Raw genomic sequence first — 21147 nt, 5'->3', positions numbered from 1 at the left:
TGCGCTCTCTGGGGCCGTGTTTTTACTGTTATCTTCTGGAGCAATGATTACGAGTACATAAAAATGCCACTGTCAATCAGTTGTCCTTAACAACAAAAGTCACGTGACTGAAAAGTATTTATAGTCCAGAATGTTACGCTGTGCGCTTTTAAGGAAGAATAAATAAATGCTCTTAACAAGCTAAAATGACAACTCTGATGTTGCATCTCAACCTAGTCAGGCCCTTTTGCGTAACCCTAGAGGGGCAAAGATTGGATATTGCACGACCAGTAATAGAATCTGAAGCAAGGCAATCCCATTCCACTAAATACTTTTGTTTTTTGTAAAAAACCTTTCTTAATCTTAGGAGTCTTTTTGTTCCAAATGAATTGTGAAATCAAACTGTCCAGTTTTATCTCCGTAATGACTTTTCTCCTTAATTATTGTTTTAGTTTTATAAGTTGAGTCATGTTTGTGAATATCGACAATCTCAACTTTCCTGTTATGAATTAACAATCTCTTTAACTTCAATCCAATCAATGTAGAAGTCGACTTTAGGGACGGTAACTATTGACTCAGACTGTCTGTAAACACCAGCTTTGATCCCAAGACATCAGTAAAGCCTATAAATGATCTTCCATTGAGACCCATGATGTGTTTTCCAACATCAATGAGGCAATGGCGAGATAAGCTCTTCTATTGCAATAGGCTCTGTAGGTATTACTTCATTATACTCTGGTATGTCCTTATACTAGGTATGTATCCTGTGGTGAAAACATGGACTTTATATAACCCCATGTGACTAGAAATATAAACTACAACTATGTTTATTTATTTGCTTATTTATCTATCGTCTAGGATTTTCAATGAATTTCTCCAGCTTCAGCAGTAACTCAACTTCAGCGGTCGTCCGGGACAATCTGGTGACTGCCATTATGAAGAATGTGATCACTGTGACTCTCTGTTTGTCCATCAACTACATTAATGCTACACTGGTTTATACCTTCGCCAGGCACGAGGTCAGAGGAAAGGTTTATGTTATGTTTCAAAGAACTGGTCCAATCACCTTTTTACTCATTCTAGTTTTTGTTTTATATGGAAATTGCTGTTTAATTTACTCCTTTCTTATTTAATTGTCTTACCCAGGATTTGTATTGGTGAAAACCTGATTAACCCCTATTCATAATTATTTTTACATAATTCACGCAAACAAAACACAAGCTAAATCATTAGGTCCTGCAAACCCAACATATATCCCCCTCTATACAACAAATATTTTGAATGTTCTTCTAAAATGTTTTAGTGAATTTATTTACCTTTTTACAAACAGCAGCTGTAGTGTCTTTGCGAAACACGTAGCTAAACCACCAGCAAAGAAGCCTCGGAGACAGTAGTTTGAATTCCTCTTTTACTGGATGGTGAAAAGTGTAAAACATACAGTACAATGTCAGCAAAATGGCTGAAGTAAACAAAGTGCACTCATCCTATCAAAGTAACAAAATAATGCTGAAATACAAAGCTAAACACATAGATAAATCAATACAGCACTGCCTTATTAATGTTTTCAAGGTGGATGGCAACTGATGTGGATCTGACTGCTTGTAGCCTGTAGCATGGCTTCTGTTTACATTCGGGAGTCAGCGAAACCGGAAGTAGTTTTAACGACAATATTTTTTTTCTAACTTAAATTACAGAAAACCATGAATTATTTATTTGTACAAGATGGAAATGATAACTTAACTTAATGCAACATTGTTAAACCATTTTAAACTTATAAAATAATTACTAAAGAATAAACTGCCTTAAAGGCAACACAGAAACCATTTGTCAGTTTCTGTGGTTTAAGAGTTAAACTACTTTTAGCTTTTGCTTTTACACTGCCTTTTTTCTTTCTGCAGATTTTCAATATGAACCCTCGCTACATCCTTTACATCCACCTGGTCATCAACGACATTATCCTGATGACACTGCTGACCCTCATTCAAGTCATGAGCTACATTATTTACACTTTCCATGTGTGGCTGTGCATGCTTTTCCTTATTATTGCTTTATCTGCCGATTTAAATAACCCGATGACTCTGGCGATCATGGCCATTGAATGCTATGTGGCTGTCTGCTTCCCTCTCAGACACGCTCAGATCTGCACAGTGAAGAAAACTTACATTGTAATCGGGATCATTTGGCTGATCAGTGCACAGTCTGTTATTCCGGACGTGTTCGTTGCTTTGGCCACTGAAGACCTAGACTTCTTTCATAGTCGAGCCTTTTGTCAAAGGAAAGGTATTTTCCGAAAGTCAGATATTGAGCAGAAGAACACCGTCTTAAATGCTGTATTAATGGCTATTGTCTGGCTGACTCTTATCTACACTTACTTCAAGATTCTTTTCACAGCAAAGTCGGCCTCGGCAGATGCCAAAAAGGCCAGAAACACCGTCCTGCTTCACAGTTTCCAGCTAATGCTCTCGATGCTCACATATTTGTATACTCCATTAACATTAGGGTTGTTGTATGTTTTTCCTCAAAGTATTCTTGCAATTCGTTATTTTGTAACCATAATAGCGAATGTGATGCCTCGTCTCGTCAGCCCACTTGTTTATGGGATTCGAGATAAAACATTCAGGAGATACTTGAAAATGTATATGTTTTGTGGGTCAGGGCATAATGATGTAAGTGTTACTTGATGTAGTTTTGATTTGATTCTTTCTTTTTTTTAATCTGACATAACATAGCATTCATTTGCAATATTTGTGACATTATGTGATTCATATCCAGGACTGCCAAATGTCTTTTTTTTTATATTTTATATTCTCAACACTGTCTACTCACAGGAATGTCTATATCTAACAACAGGACACATTAACTTAGAATCAACCTTCTGAGCCAAGCACTTTTGTTGCAACGTTTTTCATTATGTAAACTATCAAGAGGCTACAGTTTTTTTGAAGTTGTTAAATAAAACACTGAACATGTAGGCCTACTGTCTTTATTTAATCAGTATTCAAGAAAACTGCTCTGATTTTAACTTGAAAAGATTCATGGAAGACAATGGAGGAATGGTATGATTGTTTCACTCTGGCTCGGCATAAGGAGTACAACCGGCACGGTCACATGGACGGATGGGGCCTCTCTGTTTGGAGTTTGTATGTTCTCCCCGTGTCTGTGTAGGCTTTCTCCAGGTACCCCGGTTTCCCCTACGACTAAAAACATCTACAAAAGGTTAATCATGCAGCCAAACAATGTAAGAAGGTAAAATAAAATTTAAAAAACTGTAAATAATATAAATTGCAGTTGTAAATACTGTATGTATTGCATTTCAATGTTTGTTGAGGTGAATGGACTCTGTATAAACCTCCTGTCTGTGCAATACATTTATTGTACAAGGTCTGTGTCAAATAAATAAATAAATTAAATAAAAAACAGCCAATTGACACACATATGAAGATGGGTCCCTGAGCGCCGGCCTACGCTGGCTGTGCACTGCTCCTACAGGTCTCTCCTTTTCATTTTTATTTAGTCTTATTTTAGTCGACTAAAATATCTGGACATTTTAGTCATAGTTTTAGTCTCATGAAAAAGTTTTAATTTAGTTTTAGTCCAATTTTAGTCGTCAAAAATATCACTTTGACTAGAATTAAGACTAAATATTTTAGTCGACGAAATTAACACTGTTGCAGACTTTTAATCAACAATGAGCTGTTGGCGATTGTAACATGCTCACGGGGCTAACCGGGCCTATAGCCACCTGCTACCGGCACAAAATATGCCCCATATACAATCGTATGGGCTGGATAGGCTTAAATACTAGGGAGATTTCTCATTGACCATGGGGATATACACCGCTCACAAAAACTTAGGGCACACTCAAAAAACACATCCTAGATGTCAATCAATTCGATTTTTCGGATGAAAATCTTTATTCATAGTGTAGGGCAATGTGTTAAGAACAAAATAACATAAGAATGAGAAATGGGGATCAAATTCTGCCCCTGGAGGTCTGGATCCAAAATTATAGTCAAAATCAAAGTGACAAATCAGGTCACTGGTTGATCCTAATTCTGTAGAAATTCCTCCAAACGAGTCTGTATCATCCTCAGTCGTGTGTGTGGCCTCCACGTGCCTGAATGCACTCCCTACAACGCCTGGGCATGCTCCTGATGAGACCACGGATGTCCTCCTGAGGGATCTCCTCCCAGACCTGGATTAGAGCATCAGTCAGCTCCTGGACAGTCTGTGGTGCGACGTGGCGTTGATGGATGGACCGAGACATGATGTCCCAGATGTGCTCTATTGGATTTAAGTCTGGGGAACGGGCAGGCCAGTCCATAACATCAATACCTTCATCATGCAGGACCTGCTGACACACTCTTGCCACATGTGGCCTGGCATTATCAGGCATCAGAAGGAACCCAGGGCCCACAGCACCAGCATATGGTCTTACAATAGGTCTGAGGATCTCATCCCGGTCCCCAATGCCAGTCAGGGAACCTCTGGCTCGCACATGGAGGGCTGTGCGGCCCTCCAATGAAATGCCTCCCCAGACCATCACTGACCCACCACCAAACCGGTCATGCTGGATGATGTTGCAGCAGCAGAACGTTCTCCAGGGCGTCTCCAGACTCTGTCACGTCTGTCACATGTGCTCAGGGTGAACCTGCTCTCATCCGTGAAGAGCACAGGGCACCATTGGCCAATCTGCCAATCGCTGTGTTCTCGGGCAAATGCCAATCGGGCTGCACGGTGTTGGGCAGTAAGCACCGGCCCAACTTGTGGACGTCGGGCCCTCATACCCCCCTCATGGAGTCGGTTTCTGACCGTTTGAGGACCAACATGCACATTTGTGGCCCTCTGGAGGTCATTTTGTAGGGCTCGGGCAGTGCTTCTCCTGTTTCTCCGTGCACAAATGAGCAGATAACGGTCCTGCTGCTGGGTTGTTGACCTCGGTCGGCCCCCCCAGGTCTCCTGGTGTACTGGCCTGTCTCCTGATATCTCCTCCATGCTCTGGACACTGCTCTGGGAGACACAGCAAACCTTCTTGCCACAGCACGAATGGACGTGCCATTTTGGATGAGCATCACTCCCTGAGCAACTTCTGTGGGTTGTAGATGCTCCTCATGATGCCTCTAGTGGTGAGAACACTGGACAAATGCAAAAGTGTTCCAAAAATACGGTACAAAGGATGAAGACAGGGAAATGGTCTGTGGTCACCACCTGCAAAACCATTCCTCTTTTGGAGTGATCTTGCTAATTGCCTCTCATTTCCACCTGTTGTCTGTTTAATTTCCACAACACCAAGTGAAATTGATTCACAATAAGCGTGGCTTCCTAACTGGACAGTCTGATATCCCAGAAATTTGATTGACTTGGAGTTACATTGTGTTTTTTGAGTGTGCCCTAAGTTTTTGTGAGCAGTGTAGTTAAAGATCCATAGGACATGGTAGTGGCAAAGAGGGAGACAAGTTTGTCTCAAACAGCAGGTATTTTTCAGGCAAGAGCAACTTCCAAGATGGCTACGAACACATTCTGAGCGTCTGACTTCAGTAAGCAGAAGCGTCTAACTACGGGTTTTATGTGCGTTTTTGATGCCCGAAAAACTTTTGGTGTGGAAGCACCTTTACAGAGGATGCAGCTGAAACATACTCACATGGCAGCAATGCAATGCCAACTCCAGCACCAACTACTGGCAGAGCCCAAATGCTCCCCCTTAAAAAACCCTTAGCCTCAGACCAACAAATAATTAAAATTGGTTTTAAAGCATTTCACACGATAGACCAGAAAACAATTCAATTCATTACAAAAATTAATACAGTAGAAACGGAAATAAACAGGCATTAACTAATAACCCACCCAGTGCGGGGTCTGATAGTGACGAGGTGGTTACTGGCGCCCCGTCACATTATCCACCTTCTCCCCGAGGTTGACGATGTGCGTAAACCTGGCGAGATAATCCGCCACAACGTTGGTCTTGCCAGCCCGGTGAAGGTTCCAGAGTTGGAGCTGCTGAAGGGAGAGGTACCAGTGGGTGAGACGGCTGTTGTGGTCTTTCATGGAATTCATCCAGGTCAGAGCAGGGTGGTCGGTCTTCAGGTCGATGTCCCTCTCTAGCAGGTATTATCGCAAGCTCTCCAGGGAGCCACTTGACAGCCAGGCCCTCCTTCTCCACCTGGTCTCTAGTGGCAGCTTGCGGCTCAGGTACTAGGTTGTTCTTCACCAGGAGCACATTGGCCCGGCCCAGCTCCAAGACCCATGGAAGCTGTGTCGGTCTGGACCAAGAACCTCTGCCTGAAGTCGGGGCTCCTCAGCATGGGTTAAGTACACAGGCAGGTCTTTAAGGTGTGGAAAGCTGTCTCGCAGTCCTTACTGCAGACGACAGGATTCCTCTGGTGATTTGTGGAGAGTCAGGGGGACAGCAATGGAGGCGAACTGCGGGACGAACCTCCTGTACCAGCCGGTAGGACCAAGGAAGGACCTCACCTCCTTCGTGGTGCGAGGGCAGCTGCCGCCAAACCTCATCACGTCCCAGCCGGTAGCCCAGGAAGCTTGCTTCTTCCTTGGCCCACTGTCACTTGGCAGGATTCAGTGTCAGTCCCGCATCCTGGATCTGGCTCAGAACTTGCTCCAGATGCTGCAGGTGCTAATCCCAGGTGTAGCTGAAGATGACCACATTGCCCAGTTAGGCAGCGCTGCAGTCCTCAAACCCCTGCAGGACATGGTCCATCAGCCACTGGAAGGTGGCAGGTGCTCCACAGAGACCCACAGAGACTGCTTTCCAGACACCAATAGTCTCTTCCAGTTCACTGTTATGCCCGTGAACTGGAAGAGACTATTCACCTTATTCCGAAGGCTCACGTGGGTGCCGCCATTAATTGTGCCCGCCACTTTTTTCCTATCTGTTAACATGGGGCTGGAGAAGTCCACATACAATCAGTCACTACACGAAAACAAAGCCGTTTTTCAGCCGCGTGGAAAAACGGTGCAGAGTTGACTTGTTGGTGCAAATGAACAAATCAATCGACTAAACATCAGATTTGAGCGGAGAATATTTTCCCTCGTTCTCCGTTTAAATGAACGGGCTTCGCGCTCGACCGGAAGTGTCTGGACAACGGAAGTGCCGAGACAACGCAAAAAGTGGCAAAAGTGGGTGGGGCGGAATAAGGTGAATAGGTGTCTGGAAAGCAGTGGCCACTTACATGAGCACCTGCCAGTAGCTTTTGCAGAGTAGAGGTGCGCGCAGTGTCTCTCACATACGGCGTGCTCCTTTGGGTGCTGCTGCTGAATACACTTTGCAGAGGCTCTTACTGGGTATTAAATAAATAATTATCTACGTTGGGTTTGTTTCAGGCTCAGGTCGACAATTCAAGTTAATTGCTCGGATCGGGTCAGGCTCCACGGCCGCGGGCTCCATATTAGCTCTATTGCAGAGGTCGAGGGTCGTGATGAACTTGATCCAGCCGATCTTACCCAGCAGGTCATTGATACGGGGGCGCCTCTAGCGATGCAATGTAGGAATACAACCATTCCGGTCCGGCAAAGTGGAGGAGCAGAGGGTGGTGGTGTTTAACATTGATTCTTTTATTTTTTGCATTTATTCATTTTAAACAGTTTAAATCAATTTTCGATTGATTGTTGTGTCTCTTGTATCGCATCCTTTTCCAGGTTATATCATAAAGAATATGGCCCATATGTACTCTCATGTAGTTTTTATATATTCTTTTAAAACACACACACACACAACTAGCTGATGTCCAAAGATGTATGAATTAAAGATAGCATTTGGCAGAGCCTTCGCATAATTTCTTTTTTGAACCACAGAGCAAGTTTTTAAAACTTTTTTTTTTACTTGTGTACGCTCCCTGGGCAAACATGTGATCACTGATCCCAAGACAATGTCATTACCCCTATAAAAGGTGCACACTGCTGTAACTCCTTCTTCACCTTCCTGTGCACATCACTGGAGGCCAACACAAAAGGTGACATTGTCTGGTACTGTAACATGCTGTTATTTCCAACTGAATTGCCTAATTGTTGATATTCCGTGTCTTTTTTCAGGATATTAATGCTTCAGTATCCATGAACTCTTCAGGCATTGTGGTGCGGGACAATCTGAAGACTGCTGTCCTGAAGAATGTGATCACTGTTACGCTTTGCATCGCCATCAACTACATCAATGCGACACTGGTGTACACCTTTATAAGACACGAGGTTGTGAATCAGTGTCCATAATGTACTGGAAATATTAGTTTAACACTGAAGAATTCTCCAGTAATTAACAAATGGGTTCTTCTGCTGGCAGGTAGTAGCGATAGCAATAGACGTGTGGAATTGTTGTGCAGAATGAAGTGTGTTAATGCCTGTATGAGATCTTAAACTGCTTCCAAATATGTTCTGAAACTAAAGTGATTTTCTTTTATTGTTTCAGTCTCTTTTCAGCTCTTAGTAAGATTGACGACATCCCGTCACCTCAGTTTCCTCTTGTCATTCCCAGATTTTCAAAATGACTTCTCGCTACGTCCTGTACATCCACCTGGTCCTCAACGACATGAGCCTTCTGACCGTCCTGACCCTCGTTCAAGTCCTGAGCTACATCATGTACTCTCTAAACGTGTGGTTGTGCATAGTTTTGCTCTTCATCGCATCAATTGCCAACGTTAATAACCCTCTGACTCTTGCCGTCATGGCTTTTGAGTGCTACATTGCCGTCTGCTTTCCCCTTCGACACGCTCAGATCTGCACGGTGAGGAGAACCTGCATTGTGATCAGTTTGGTTTGGTTTATCAGTGTGCTGGGCTTTCTTCCTGATCTGTTCGTAGCTTTGGCCACAGAGCATCTTGGCTTTTTTAATTCTCGGGTGTTTTGTCTGAGGCAAAGTATTTTCCGAAGCCCAGTTCTGATTAAGAAAGACACGATCTTCAAAGCAGTGCTTCTGGTGACTGTGTGTATCATTCTAATATATACTTACTTCAAAATACTCTTCACTGCCAAATCAGCTTCAGCAGATGCCAAAAAGGCCCGAAACACTGTCCTGCTCCATAGTTTCCAGCTAATCCTCTCAATGCTCACATACTTATATAATCCAGTATCTATGGGACTGGTATATTTTTTCCCTCGAAGTGCGGTTGACATATTTTTTACTGTTGCCATAACAGTCAATGTGATGCCACGGCTGGTCAGCCCGCTTGTTTACGGGATTCGAGATAAAGAATTTAGAAAATACCTGAAAAGATATTTCAGATGCCAGAGGTGATAAATCAACTTAAATTTTAGCAAACAAAGATGTAAATGTAGATTGCAAAATGAAGTCCATCACTCTTTATCATAATATGCAACATTATAACATATTTGCCTATTGTTATTAGATTAGATTTACTTTATTGTCCACCGAGGTGGAAATTTGTCTTTGGTTCACCATCACAGTCACAAAATCACACATCATCACAACAGACATGACAGACAGTATCAAAGACAATAAGTTAATAAGAACAAGTAAAAACAGTTGTGCTGCGACTCCACTAGCGCTTATTCAGTAAGTTTATTGCATTCGGCACAAATGAGCCCTTGTACACCTTCTTTGTAGCTAAAGGCGCTCTGTAGCGGCGCCCAGAGGCATCAGACTAAACTCATCAGACAGAGGAGGCTCTGAGTCCCTGACGATGGATTTATCTGCTCTACGCAGAGCTGTTTGATAAAGGACGTCCAGTGATTTTTGTTCACAGCCAATGACCTTTCCTGCATTTTTTATGATTCTTTGTAACTTGTTTGCCACTGTAAGAAACCCGAACCACGCGGTGATATTAAAAACAAGGACACTTTCAATCAGACTGACATAGACCCGCTCACTCCAAAGCCCCTGAGCTTCCTGATCATATACAGTCTCTGGTTGGCTTTCTTACACATTGAATCTGCATTTAATGAAAAATGAAGTTTGCCATCAATGTGAGTACCCAAGTATTTGAAGCTATTTACAACCTCCACCGGCTGGTCAGAGATGGACAAAGACTGAACAGGACTGGAACAGCAAAGGATTAACTCTTTGGTCTTGTCAGCATTAATAATCAGAAAGTGTTGTTTACACCACTCTTCAACCATCTGCACTTTAGCCTCATAACTACAACTGAGGTGTTTGTGAAACAGGCCGACAATGGCCATGTCGTATTTGAAGAGTTTAACCTCACTGTCCTTTATCTGCAGAGCATTTAAATACAAAGAAAACAACACAGGCGATGTCACACAGCCCTGTGGTGCCCCGGTATTAACGATGATCTCATCAGACACCACTCCATTCATGTGGACCCTCTGAGGTCGGTCCGTTAAAAAGTATCTTATCCAGTGGATCAGCCCCCCATTCACCCCCAAAGTGGAGAGCTGTCCCAACAAAATGTCCGTCCTCATTGTGTTAAAAGCCGAGGTCAGGTCAATGCATAAAATCCGTGCAAACGTGCCCTTCTTCTGTAGATGGCTGGCCACAGTATCTATGAGAGTAAGTGTAGCATCTTCCGTCCCCCTACCGGGCCTATAGGCAAACTGTAGGGGGTCAAGCTGGTCCTTTACAGCTTCAACAAGATGTTTGCTCACCACTCTCTCCATACGCTTCGCTAATACTTTGAGAACGTGTCACACATTTAGTTACATGAGAATGCTGTTGTCATGCAGAGCTATGGTTCCCAACAGGGACCCTGGGTACAAACTGTCTTGGTAGATCTAAATTATATAGTTAAAAACTGTATAAGAAAAATGGGTTTACAGAAAATGTTATTTATTTTACAGTGGATAACTATTTCTTGAAAACTGTGACAATATTGTACATTTTACATATATTTACTGCAAATATTGCTGGTTTACCCTGTTAATATTTATTAAACTGCTTTTTTACAGATCTATTCTGTAATATTATTTACAGTTAAGAATGTAAACTTCACAGTTAAATATACTCATGGCTCCACCAGATTAGATTTCTTATCGTGAAACCACTTTATTGTAACACTCGTAAGTGAGTAAGTAAGCACGTAAGAGCGAGGCAAGACTAATATTTCTCTTTCCGAGCTCTGTGTCATTGAATCCACCTCTTCAAAGTCACTGTTGAATTGAAGCGCACGGTCCTGAACACCGGTGTGTGGGCTGAACCATTTTTAAAGGGGTGTCTGGGCCCTGCATCCATCTTCATTGTTTGTGTAAAATTCTGCCTAGCAACCATTGTATTTCAGCCTGGTTGTGTTCAATTCATATATCAATTATGAGGACTGTGATGAAGTGACTTCACTTGTCCCTATATATATATATACACATATCAACCTCCAGTACACACACAAGGGTTTATCTAAGTTAAGTGTATTCTTTGTGTTACTTACCTTTCTCTTTGTTTCTACTTCGGATGTGTTTGGGGAGGGGCTGCCCCAGACATCTCCTCCATTTATGGTTTCCAGTGGTGATGTCACTGATGATGTCATCGACACATCATCAGCCTGTACCATTTTGAAATGTATGTTAAGAAGTTATTGTGACTTATCCGGTTATTGTTTTGAATTTGTTGAGTAATGTTAAGTTCCCTAATAGTGCTTGTGCAGTTGTGTGTGAGACCCATGGCCTGAAGAGATGTCATGGGTTATTGTAATTCTGTCAGTGAGGTGGAATGGCCCAACTGATTGGCCATTGTTTTAGGCAGGTGTGTGCTGTTTTGGGGGAAGGGCTGGAGGTGATGTGAGACCTGTTCAAAGTCTGGAGCAGAGCACTGTAAATAAAGTTTGCCACGCAGGAAAAATGAACTTTGTCTTCTGACGTTTCCTTTAAAAGCTACTTTTTGGTCACTCACCGCTACACTACCTCACAAGGACATTTAGAAAGTACAATACAGAACGCTTTTTGCAGGACTTTTGAGGGACTACTCTGCTCTGGGCCCTGGGTACTCAATACCCTTTACCCCCCTGTCCGACTCCCATGGTTCACTTTTTTGCCTCGCGTGCATCCAAAGTCGTTAACTTACACTTTAAGTACCCCCGCGCTCATGGATCCTGCCAATATTTCTACAAAGTGAAACTCAGATGATTGAGTATTTAGTGGTGTTGCATTGGGGACAAAAAAAGTCTAAATAGTCTGTAAACCCCTTTTTTTTACCAGTGCTCAGTCTCAAAGACCAAACTGATGAGGACAGTTGGATGAAACGTTTTATTTGATACAACAACAAATAAAAAAAAAGTCCAGTTGAAATATTTGATTTTTGAAGCACATAATTTAAAAACTACTCAGTTTCACCCTCTTTTTTTTTTTAATATAATTTGACATTAATCCCAGTACCCCGTTAAGTGCTCAAGTAGTGGGAAGCACTGGTATAGACCACAGAAATATATCTCACATTTGTGTTTACTAGCGGAGAGGGGATTACGTCACCCTGTAATAAATATGAGAAAACCAGGACTTATAAGGTTTCCAGAATGATGAGCTGTAAGTACTTTTGCGTTTTGTAATCAAAGACTGGATTTGGATATGGACCTAATCTATCTCGTATTTGGCTGCCTTTAGTTAACATCTCCATGGAAACAAGCTGGAGACGTCCCACTCCCAGTAAGTTACAGTCAGGTCTGAGGAGAAGCCGCTCACAGCAAACACGTTTATTCGTTCACTTAGGTATTTTTCGATTATACAAATATCTGTAGGGCTGCTCGATTATTGAAAAAATAATAATCCCGATTATTTTTGTCATAATTGTAATCACGATTATTCAAACATTTATTTGTTGCCTTTAAAAAAAAGTCTATCTTTATTTTACTTATTTATTAATCAAAACACTATGGTGATATTTTATGTTTTCCGGGCAGTTATAAAAGTACAAATGATTTTCAAGTACGCCTTGATTAAAGAGAGGTCCCTGTTTCACACCTGCCCCCTGCTGGCCGGCCCTCACACCTGCCCCCTGCTGGCCGGCCCTCACACCTGCGCAAGCAAACTGAGCAGCGCGGCCTGATGACATCATCACACAGCGCCGTTTGTTTTTATGTCAGACAAAAGCACGAGCCGTGGCACGTGAAAAGCGAAGGGAAAACAATCCCAGCGGCCTGAAATAACGCAAGTCTGCTTTGCAAAAAAAAAAAAATTATAATCGATTTTTTGCGATTATGCTATTTTTGTAATCGTTTACTGTTGTAATCGAAATCGTAATCGAATTTCGCTTAATTGCACAGCCCTAAATATCTGTAATAAAAATATATGCGTCGCTTTCATTGTATTTTTTGGGAGAAATGTTCACGCAATGATGCTCTATATTGACTCCCTGCACTGTTTCTGTAAATGCACAATAAGATAATGTTTATTCTCTCCATAAAAAAAAACATCTCCTTCAACTCGTCACCGGTCCCATGACATCTGCAATAAGAGCTATATAAATGAACACTGACATGGCTGATCCACTTTACCACCCCAGACACTCTTCAGAGCACCATCAGGTGATAGTTGTAGCTTTGTAATACGATTCTATCAAACTGTTTGGCTTTTTAATTCTTTTTTCCGATGTTTTGTGAGAAAAACAAAATCTACTTATCGTTAAGAATCAATAGCTATATTTTGTGATCATTTGAGTGACATAGGGCTGTCACGATAATTACTATATCGACTTATCGTTCAATAGACAACAGATAAAAGATTCATTTTAGAACAAAGGTTTTTATGCCTCTTGTATCGCTAGAGTCAATAATATCGTTTATCGTGATACTTTCCTGCCTCAATATATCGAACTTCAAATTTGTTATCGTGACAGGCCTGTAAGTTGATACTCAAACAGATCTGGGGTTGTTTTTCTTTCTTTTTGTTCTGTAGGGCATTTACCTTGATAGTTTTAGTGATTACCTATTTTATATACAGTGTAACATGTTTCTGTAGTAGCAGCATGTTCGTGTCATCATGTTTGTGCTTCTGCTTACAGTGTATTTTCCCCCTTGATCCATGAACCTTTCGACCACTGACAGTAACTCGACTCCAGCTGTGGTGCGGGACGATTTAAGCAACTCTATACTGAAGAATGTGGTCACTGTGGGGCTGTGCGTCTGCATCATCTGCATCAACTCTGTCCTGGTGCACATCTTTGTCAAACATGAGGTTCGACTTCACTCTGCATTACATCCTCTGTCTAGAAATGTTAGAGTTTTGCTGTATATTTACCTCTTAACCCAGCGCATTTTCTCCAGTTCGGCTTTACTCAGATCTTAAAGCTTCTCGGCTGGACCTTACAGACTATATGCCAGAGAAACACCTCACTAAGACCTACAGAACTAATTAAGCTTCTTTTTTCGTCATGATTGTCACGCTTTCATCCCTTTTGGTTATTTTCATTAGGTTATTCTTTCTTTTTTTTTTGTTTTTATGTCTTGGTCACATGTTTGTGGCTTGATCCCAGTTACAGTACGCTAATAAAACCTCAATGTAATGTGAACAAAATGTGACGAAATGTGGCAAAAAATGTAGCAAAATGGGGCAAAAATGTGACAAAAATGTGGTTAAAATGTGGCAAAAATGTGACAAATGTGGCAAAAATGTGACGAAAATGTGGCAACAACATGACCAAAACATGGTAAAAATGTGGCAAAAATGTGACAAAAACTTGACCAAAATGTGACAAAAATGTGACCAAAATGTGGCAAAAATGTGACAAAAATGTGACAAAAATGTGGCAAAAATGTGACAAAAACTTGACCAAAATGTGGCAAAAATGTGACAAAAATGTGACAAAAATGTGGCAAAAATGTGACAAAAACTTGACCAAAATGTGGCAAAAATGTGACCAAAATGTGGCAAAAATGTGACAAAAACTTGACCAAAATGTGGCAAAAATGTGACAAAAACTTGACCAAAATGTGGCAAAAATGTGACAAAAACAACTAAAACCTGATAACCAGTGCTTTAAGTGGACAAAAAGAAGTGCTGATCACAGTTACAGTACGCTAATAAAACCTCAATGTAATGTGAACAAAATGTGACAAAATGTGGCAAAAAATGTGGCAAAATGTGGCAAAATGTGACAAAAATGTGGCTGCTTATCAAACTGCTTATCAAGCTCATTGAGAAAATGTCAAAAGCTGTAATCAAAGCAAAAGCTATTTTGAAGAGTGTACGTCAACTTTTTTATTTAAAACATAATTCCATATGTGCTGAAATGAACGCCTTCAGTGAGAATTTACAATGTAAATAGTCTTGAAATTAAAGAAAAATCCACACATAAAAAAGCGCCAAAATTTAGACGAGTACTGTACATTTGACGAGTAACACATTACAACATTTATAACTAGACTGAACTGAAATATCTGTTTTTAAGTATTCCAAAGAATAAACAGAAATGTCAGTGTTTTATGCCTCTATACTTCTTAGTCACATTTGATTATTTCTAACCATTACATTCGCTCAAACAATATCACTCTGACCAGACTCTCTGACCTGGGCCCATCCAGGGGAAGCACAACCCCCAGGCTGTGGAACACAGTTATGATCTGGTTTAGACATGATTTACACCCAGTGAAGTATATTTTAGTCATGTTTTACAATGTTTTATACCCAGTTTACTCATGATTTGATATAGATGTAGGTTTGGTGAAACTTTGAAGGTCAAATAGTTTATAAGGTGGTACTTAATGTCAAACGTTTGAGACTGTTCTCGTACATATTTTAACAAACCAACTAACCAAACCAGTCAACATTGAAGATACACTGCAAATAAAGTGTCCACTTTGATTTAAGAAACTGTTCTGATCAGGGGTTGCTGCAGTTGGTCAGGTCTAGGTTCAGCACAGGTACATGCCCAAAGAGTGAGATCAGCTGACTGCATTGACCTCCTGAATAACCAGGTTATTCCATCAATGTATTTCTTCTTCCCTGGCAGCACAGGCACATTCCAAGATGACAGGATTCGCTAGGCTCATACTGAGACAGTATTTTCACACATGGATTGGCCACCACAGAGTCCAAATCTTAACCCCATTAAGAATCTTTGCGCAGTTTCTGACTTCTGACATCGCAAAGCTCATCGAAACATGTCTTTTTTCTGCCAACTATCATTGTGGTCATGCGGTGTATTACTGTTCCTCAAATGTTTTCCTTCTCTTTGCAGACCTTCAACCAGAATCCTCGCTACATCCTCTACATCCACCTGGTCAGCAACGACATCCTCCTCCTGAGCCAGCTGATAGTCCTCTACATCATGAGCTACACCGTCTTCACCCTGAACGTGTCTCTGTGCATGGTTCTGATCACGCTGGCCGTCTGCCCCAACATGAACGGCCCGATGATTCTCGCCATCATGGCCCTCGAGTGCTACTTCGCCGTGTGCCACCCCCTCCATCACGCCCACGTCTGCACCGTCCGAAAAACCCACATCGTCGCCGGTTTTGTGTGGGCCGTGAGCGTTTTGACCGTTCTGCCCGACTTCTTCGTCAGCCTGGCCACCGAACCCGCAGAGTTCTTCCGCAAGCGAGTCTTCTGTCTGCGGAAGACTGTTTTCAGACACCCGCATCTCATACAGAAGAGCGAGATCTTGTACGGCGTGTTGTTTGTACTCGTTTCGTTGACGCTTTCGTACGCGTACTCCAGGATTCTCTTCGCGGCGCAGTCAGCGAGCGTGGACGGCAAGAAGGCCCGCAACACTATCCTCCTCCATAGCGTCCAGCTCATCCTGTCCATGCTCACTTTTCTCAGTAGCTCCATACTGACCGGCCTGTCGTACTTGTTTCCTAACAGCGTGTTGGCCATTAGATTCTGGGTCGTCATCTTCATAAACATCTTGCCGCGTCTGGTCAGCCCATTGGTGTACGGGCTCAGAGATAAAGCCTTCAGGAAATACCTCCAATGCTATTTTTTGTGCATGAAAAATAATAAAGTAGATATTTAATAATAATAATAATAATAATAATACATAAGTCTTACCGTAAATTCTCTAATACAGGCCTGTATTCCATTAGCGGCCGGGTCTCTAACAGAGGCCGGGTTCGCGGCTGGTGGAGGCAAATTAAAGCCGGTCTTTAAAACAGGCCGGGGCTTTTTTTAGAAACTAGCGGTAGAAATATTCCCCATGTTAGGAATTTGTCTCATACTCGTGTAAATGAAAACTCACGTGCAGGAAGTAAACAAACGGGAACCCGGGCCGATGGGGGGACGCTGCGGAGGAGCTGATCCGAGCGTAACTTTGACACAGATTTAGCCACTTTTCAAACCTCCAGTGACTATTTGTAGAAACAGGGCAAGCAACAAATGTTGTGTGACCCTCCAGGGTTTTAATAAAGTCCCCATCGAGTCTTCAAAGCACGTCCAGCTGCTCCGTGTGCAGGTCAGTCCCACGCCTCAAAATAACTCCTCCGATCAGTGCGAGCGTCTCGTCTTCTCTCGGGTCAGTCTCATGATCGATCACAAACACAAACGCTCCGTCTAAACTCGCCTTTTACACAACATAACAACAAATTATCCGGTCGAAAAAAACGAAACAGAAACCTGCGACAGAAACCTGTGACATTGATGTGAATGTTCCGCTAACAGCAACGAAACTTCCTGTTGTCCTGGCAAAATAAAAGGCGTCAATGTTCCAGCCGCTGGGAGAGGGTTTGAAATGTTAATTAATAAATGAACCTAATATTTTAGGTGCAAATGGACACAAATCTCGTTTTTCTTAGTTTTCCTGGTCGTCCGTTTTGCTCAAATAGAAATAAAGGCCTGTCTCTAATTGTGGCCTGGTTCCAATAAAGGCCTGGTCCTAGATGCCCTTGAGTAAATAAAGGCCCCGGTCTATATTAGAGCATTTACGGTATATAGTGCTTTTTGGGGTTCACAACGACGCTTTCCAAATGAGACGAACAAACAAAGATGGGAGAGCTATTATAGGTTGTAGGTGAACTGAAACAAGAGAGTTTTGAGCAGTTTTTTGTAGGTGGCCAGTGAGTCTGAGTTTCTGATGTGGATGGGGAGTGAGTTCCAGAGGGTGGGGGGCAGCGATGGCGAAGGCTCGGTCCCCCAGGGTTCGGTGCTTTGATTTGGTGATGGGTTTGAGAAGGTTTAAGTCAACAGAGCGGAGGCGACTGGATGGGCGGTGGCGTTGTAGGAGGTCTGTGAGGTATGGGCGGGGCCAGGTTGTTGAGGGCTTTGTAGGTGATGAGCAGAACTTTACAGCGGATGCGCTGTTGTACGGGGAGCCGGTGAAGCTGCTGGAGGACGGGGGTGATGTGGTCTCTGGAGCGGGTGTGGGTGAGGAGGCGGGCGGGCGGCAGAGTTTTGAACATATTGCAGCTTTTGTAAATCAGAGGAGGGGAGACCGTGCAGGAGGCTGTTGCAGTAGTCGAGTCTTGATGTAATAAATGCATGGATGAGAGTTTCAGCAGCAGGTGTGGAGAGGGTGGGGCGGAGGCGAGCAAAGTTACGGAGGTGGAAAACTTAAAATGTATAAATACATTTAAATGTAGTTGTATAAACTAAAGCAACTTGCACCAAAAGCTAAAGTAAAACTGTAAGTGTCCACTATGTGTAATGCTTGTGCCGAATGTTGCCATAGGTTTTGTGTGAGACATAGACCCTAAAAAATAATAGACAACTCCTCCTCACTCCTCCCTGTTTGCCACAATGACTACACTCGAGGGGGAAATCCTGACGAAGCATGTTCCTAAAAAGGGCATAAGGGGCGGGATCTTCACTGTAGACTCAGCCCTTGGGTGACGTGTAGTTTGCGCAGCTCCAATGCTAACAGTCCGACCCTCACTAGAATGAGATTTCAACTTATGTTTTTAACGTGTCTAAAGCTAAATGCATTCCAATGGGGAACGAGCCGCTATATGGAGGTACTACAGCAATGGCGGCCTCTAGTGTCGTCGTCACAAAGCAGAGCAGCCAGCAGCCATTGGTGTGAGATCATACTGATGAATTGTTACTATTTTATAGGCTACTAAAGATTGTTGTTGTTATTGTGTGTTTGCTGCTGACAATCTTCATCTTGCCCAGGGTTGAAAACTAGCTTTAGAGCTATAGCTGGCCCATTTACAGAAATGTTGATTGATGTGCATTGTCCCTGTTCAAATAAATAATAATAATTTTTAAAAAAAGTGACCCGGTGTGATAGGTTTGTTGTAATAAAGATATTTTTTTTTCTCCATGTTAAACATAATACATTCTTTAAGATCTAATGTCATGTTTTGTGCTTGTCAATGCTGGTTTAAGTTGAAAACCCAGAAGGTAACAGAGGACGCTTGGATCAACTCAGTTTATTGCTGCAGTTGTGGTTGAAGCAGGTGTAGATACAGCATGAGTGGAAGCAGCAGTTCAGTTCAAAGGGTAAAAGGTTAATATAAAGTGATACTTAAAAACCCTTCAAAAAAAACTTCTGTCGGTCTGTAAATGCAGTAAATTAGAATAACTGCCTTGTATAAAATGTCTCTCTCAAAATGGCTGTAGTGAATGTCTTGAAATAGGCCTCTGTCTCTTTAAGAACCTCTGACCCTTTCCGACACGCCCCCTCCACACGCTGTCTGTGGCATCAGTGGGGAGGGGGTTCTGCTGAGGAGCAGTGGTTGGTTACTCGGCTGGTGACGAAAGCTCGGAGGCGTCTCCAGGAGGTGGGGGCGTTCCTAGGAGGACTCAGGCAAACCTATCCCTAAAATGGCCGCCATCAGAGTTTTTACAGATTACTCAAAAATACGTGAATGTGCCAAGGCAACACTTCAGGCATGTTTTTAATGAGGGAATGACATAATAACATGATGTAAAGCTTGAAAAAGTCGATTTTGCATAATACCCCCCCTTTAAGAGCCAGTTTAGTTCATGAATTGGACCAGCAAGAACAATCTTCAGTTTCAGCTCCATGAATTTGGGCAGCAAAGAGCTCTTATTGAATTACACCTCTTTGAGCAAGAAGGCATACATTTCCAGCAGCAAAAATATATCCAGAAAATACTTAATTTTAGGATCTAAAGTTTGGAAATAAACCAAGCACAATTTCTCTAGTTCAGCTTTACCCAAATTTTAAAAAAAAAGCAAAGAAGACGAGACATAAAAGGGTGAAAACACATCAAAAAATGTGACAACAAGTGTCAAAAATACGACTGAAAATGTGGCAACATGAGGAAAAATGTCAGATCACTTTGCCGGTCTTAGTTTTCAAATGCTACATTGGCCAATAAGATGTACACTTCAGGGAAAATGTTTAGATTTGGGAGAAGCCGAACTGGAGAAAATGTGCTCGGTGAAGGTTAAGAGATTAGTCCACCGGAAATTTTAAATGAAACTAATTACTTACTTAATAAATTTAATTTACTCAATTGTGTGTTGAAAAGTCATGTAGTGTACAAACGAATACTTAACCCCTTAACACCCACCGGAACTGAGCACATTTGCTCCAGTTTGGCTCAACACAAATGTAAAAGATTTTTGGAAAAAAGCATCAAAATAGAGACAAATCGAGAAGAACATGACGATGAAAACGCAACAAAAAAGTGGCAAAAATGTGATGAAAAAGAGACAAAAACGTGATGAAAAAGCGACAAAAAAGTGACGAAAAAGAGACGAAAATGTGACGAAAAAGAGACAAAAATGTGACGAAAAAGAGCCAAAAATGTGACGAAAAAGAGACAAAAATGTAATCAAAAAGAGGCAAAAAATTTCATGAAAAAGAGGTAAAAATTGATGAAAAAGAGACAAAAATTTCATGAAAAAGAGGCAAAATTTCATGAAAAAGAGACAAAAATTTCATGAGAAAGAGACAAAAAATTGATGAAAAAGAGACAAAAAAGTTACGAAAAAAAGACAAAAGAGTGATGAAAAAGAGATGAAAAGGAGACAAAAAAAGCGATCCATTTACATCAGTTTCGTAGGTCTTAGCTTTCAAATGAGGCACTGGCCTATAGGCTGTAAGCTCCAGTCAAAAAGCTTTCTAGATTTGGGTAAAGCCGAACTGGAGAAAAAGCACTCAGTTCAGGCGGGGGGTGAGAGGTTAAAGTGCCGATGTTCTTTGATTGAGGGTACACTGTTGGCAGTTTCTCCAGTTCGGCTTTACCCAAATCTAAAACCTTCTTGACTGAAAAACAACAGTGTAACGGTTCTTCAGGCACTGGAGAAAATGCGCTTGGTTAAGGCGGGGGGTAAGAGGTTAAAACATTGCATTGCCATGATTTACATATGATGAACAGCATGACGATGTATCACATTCTAAATCCCAGGACATTTGCA

At 41.9% G+C, this 21147-nt stretch overlaps 2 protein-coding genes across 2 annotated transcripts; both read left to right on the top strand.

Moving 5' to 3' along the window:
* Window positions 1-1886: 1886 nt before the first annotated feature.
* Window positions 1887-3180, top strand: LOC306979497 (odorant receptor 131-2-like; the record flags this gene model as incomplete). The annotated part of the gene is made up of 2 exons (XM_079578455.1): window positions 1887-2645; window positions 3145-3180. The coding sequence occupies 2 exons, from the start codon at window positions 1887-1889 to the stop codon at window positions 3178-3180; spliced, it is 795 nt and encodes a 264-aa protein (XP_079434581.1).
* A 4866-nt stretch (window positions 3181-8046) lies between these two features.
* On the top strand, window positions 8047-9220 carry LOC306979452 (odorant receptor 131-2-like; the record flags this gene model as incomplete). Its single annotated transcript, XM_079578404.1, has 2 exons — window positions 8047-8178; window positions 8462-9220. The coding sequence occupies 2 exons, from the start codon at window positions 8047-8049 to the stop codon at window positions 9218-9220; spliced, it is 891 nt and encodes a 296-aa protein (XP_079434530.1).
* Between the last annotated feature and the right edge of the window lie 11927 nt (window positions 9221-21147).

This window comes from Gobius niger (assembly GCF_951799975.1).
Source record: "Gobius niger genome assembly, chromosome: 20".
NCBI classification, from domain to species: domain Eukaryota; kingdom Metazoa; phylum Chordata; class Actinopteri; order Gobiiformes; family Gobiidae; genus Gobius; species Gobius niger.
Note: the sequence above shows the minus strand (reverse complement) of the source record. Positions and strands in the feature narration are given on the sequence as shown.